At 33.2% G+C, this 3141-nt stretch overlaps 1 protein-coding gene across 1 annotated transcript in view; it reads left to right on the forward strand.

The window, feature by feature from the left end:
• Positions 1-2852, forward strand: part of LOC129981412 (uncharacterized) — a 43231-nt gene extending 40379 nt beyond the window's left edge. Inside the window, exon 6 of the mRNA XM_056092246.1 lies at positions 2347-2852. Within this exon, the coding sequence (XP_055948221.1) occupies positions 2347-2719 (373 nt within the window). The 3' untranslated portion in view covers positions 2720-2852. The remainder of the gene's footprint in view (positions 1-2346) is intronic.
• The last annotated feature ends 289 nt before the right edge of the window (positions 2853-3141 follow it).

Genomic DNA, 3141 nt, shown 5'->3' on the forward strand with positions numbered 1-3141 from the left:
ACTTTTTCCATAATGGAATCTATTCGCATCTTCAAAAAGGCATAAATTAAATATGCCTATTATTTGACTTTGTATTGCACTACACTGTATTGCATAGTATTGCAACAACTTTTGAAATATATCGAAATCAACTTATCTTGATGCATTTGTTGTGTTTTAATTGGAAAATATTTTTTGTTCAGCATTAATAAACATCATATTTATCAAAATCCAAAAATAAATATAGTTAAGAGAAGGTAAAAAAATGCTAAGAGAAAAAGTTATTAACATGGAATCCTTTCTTATTAATTGTAAAAAAAAATAGATTAATGAGATTTTAAGGAGTTTCAAAAGTTCAAAGCATTTCCAATGTATAGAGGAAGCCTTCTGCATTTTGTTGATTTTGAGGAGGAATATCAATTCATAAAGGGAGTGAAGTTACATCTTGGATCACTTTTTCTATTATACTATTGAAAGTTAACAATTTACATTTTTATTTAACTATATTATAGACAGTGAAAACTATCCATAAATAATAATAGTGAAAATTAACTGAAAAAATAAAATTTCATTTGCGTGCTAAGTGATGGATGCTTCTAGGTAGTCTTGTAATGATTGTGTAAGATATCATGTAGGATGATTTAATTTCAACTGTGCATATTTGGAGGCTGGTTACACACATTGCAGATTTTTTCACGGTTGAGAATTGGCCATTCTACAGTAGCACTCTAAAGTAAATTGGAGCTTACATACTGAACGGATAAATAAACGCTCGGTCAATATATCGCTAAAAGTGACTATATGCAACCGTTGACAACCATTATAGCGGAAGGCAATTTTACTGTTGTCGTCCAACTAGAAGCTAGCTGATCAAATGCAAATTTATACATACAATTCTAAGAGAAATGCATGGGAATGGACTTTAACAATTTGAAAGAATTTAATAAACAACAAATTATACAACACATTACACTTACAATTACACAAAAATAATTCTACATTTAGCCAATACTTAAATTTACAGCTTAATATAATTAATTCTTGCATTTTGTAGGTTTACATGCTCACAACCTTGCAGTTAGCATCGTATTACCGTACTTTTGATTGGCGAGGAGATTGGCGCTTGGTTGGCGTACTGGCATTTTTAGAGGGTGTTACACAACTGTTTTTATGTCATTTCAGAAATTTTTCTCCCTTGGAATGAGTTTCACCTTTTTGTAGTTGTTTGAGTATCAGTTGGTCTTTTCTGTTGTGAACATGAGTGACCTAAATATTGATGATTAAATTTAATTGCATTAATCCAAAAAGGGATAGTGTTGTGAAATAAAACCCCTCGACATATTTATGTACAGAAATACTTGGCATCAAAGTTCTTTGGTAATTCGTAGCAAATTCGATGTGTTGGAAGAAAAAGTTAAATTTGTTTGTTTAGTCCATGTTTGATTACATCATATAGTATACTTACCTCCTACACTCTCAAAAAACGTCATAAAAATTCAAAATGGTCTTGTCTCTCTCTCTTGGCATATTTCTCTGTCTTGGCATAGAATTTTTATTGACATATGCAAATGTGTCTGAATTTAATTATTAATTTGTGTGTTGTTGTTTTTTTTTTTTGTTTTTTTTACTGTCAACCATGATACACTGTTATTGATAAATGTTTTATTTATATAAAAAGAAAAATATTATTGAAAAATAAGTATCAATATCACGTTATTAAGAAGTTTTATGAGAACCACTATGTAATCATTTGTTTTGTTTGTTTGTTTCTTATGGCACTTGCCACTGACAAGCCCGCTGTTACGAAGACAGCGATTTAAGCCTGAGGGGGAACGTCTCTTATTTTTTATAGCAGCGCCAACTAGGGCCAAGAGTACGACTTTGCCACTCACGCATCATTCATTCGCTCGCACAACCCCTTTTTACAGGAGAGCACATTCACACATCTCACAGATAGAACAACAACCATGCCCAAACCGGGACTCGAACCCGGGACGCCCAGATCACGGGGAAGACGCGCTACCCCTATGCCAGGACGCCGGCATGTAATCATTTAAAATATTGAACTGGTACAAGCAGCTTCCATTACTACTATGAAAAACTTTAATTCATATCTCAAGCTTTCGCAAAGTTTCGATGTAGACTTATACAACCTCATGCCGCCGACGAAAGTCATCGATTATGTATAGGTTTGTTAAAGTTCTTTTACAACTAGAAATAAAAGGAGAATACCATTACTTAAACTTTCACCATGAATAAAATCAAAATGTTGAATAAAAAGTATGAAAATAGTTTTTTGATATTTTTGAGGACATTTTGTATATTTTTTGCTTGTTTCTTTATTTTTCATTCGTTTCATCTTCGCAGGCGAAACCGTTGCGACTTCATGGAGGGCATATGCCACGAATCTCCTCGATGGGTGAGCTTACTGGTCGCAGAAACTTATTACCCAGATTCCTTCATCCCAGCCGCTTCCACGGCGCCTCCTCCACCCCCACCTGTAGAAGACTTCTACAACTTCCAACAGTATTTGAAACGCCGGGTGGGAGAAGTAGACGACGACCCAACTTACAGAGCACGTCCAGTTTATAAAGATAAAAAAGTTAAAGCTCAGCAACATTGTGATGGCGTTGATCACATTGGTTGCTTTGTTGTCAGACTGTATTATGACTGGTTTTTGGTAAATGGATCTTGTAAATGTTGGAAACCCTCGCCTAAACGAGTGCTGACTGGTAGATAATGCGCAAAAGCGAACGCTGAATACAAGGCAAATTGTGTTGCGCTCCTATGAAATGAAGCCAAAAATAGTGTAAATACACGTTGTACACGTGAGTGGTATTGTTATAAACTTCATAAATAAGTGTGAACTGGTTATAAAAAACATTATTATATATGAAAATCAGTGTATACTGTGAACTATAGTATTTTCAATGTGCAGTACTATTTTCTCAAAATGAAATTTGATTTTTTTTGTTGGATTATAATTATATTATTTATTATAAAGTGAAATGACTTGATAGTCCAGTGAAAAAAATTGTTTAATACTTTCTTTTTAAGAAAACAGTACTGTTTAATTAGTTTTAACAATACACTGATGAGTGATATATTTGCAAATGATCGTTATTATACTACTACAAAACCAAGGTTTGCTCAATGATTTTT

This window comes from Argiope bruennichi, chromosome 8 (genome assembly GCF_947563725.1).
Source record: "Argiope bruennichi chromosome 8, qqArgBrue1.1, whole genome shotgun sequence".
Lineage (NCBI taxonomy): Eukaryota > Metazoa > Arthropoda > Arachnida > Araneae > Araneidae > Argiope > Argiope bruennichi.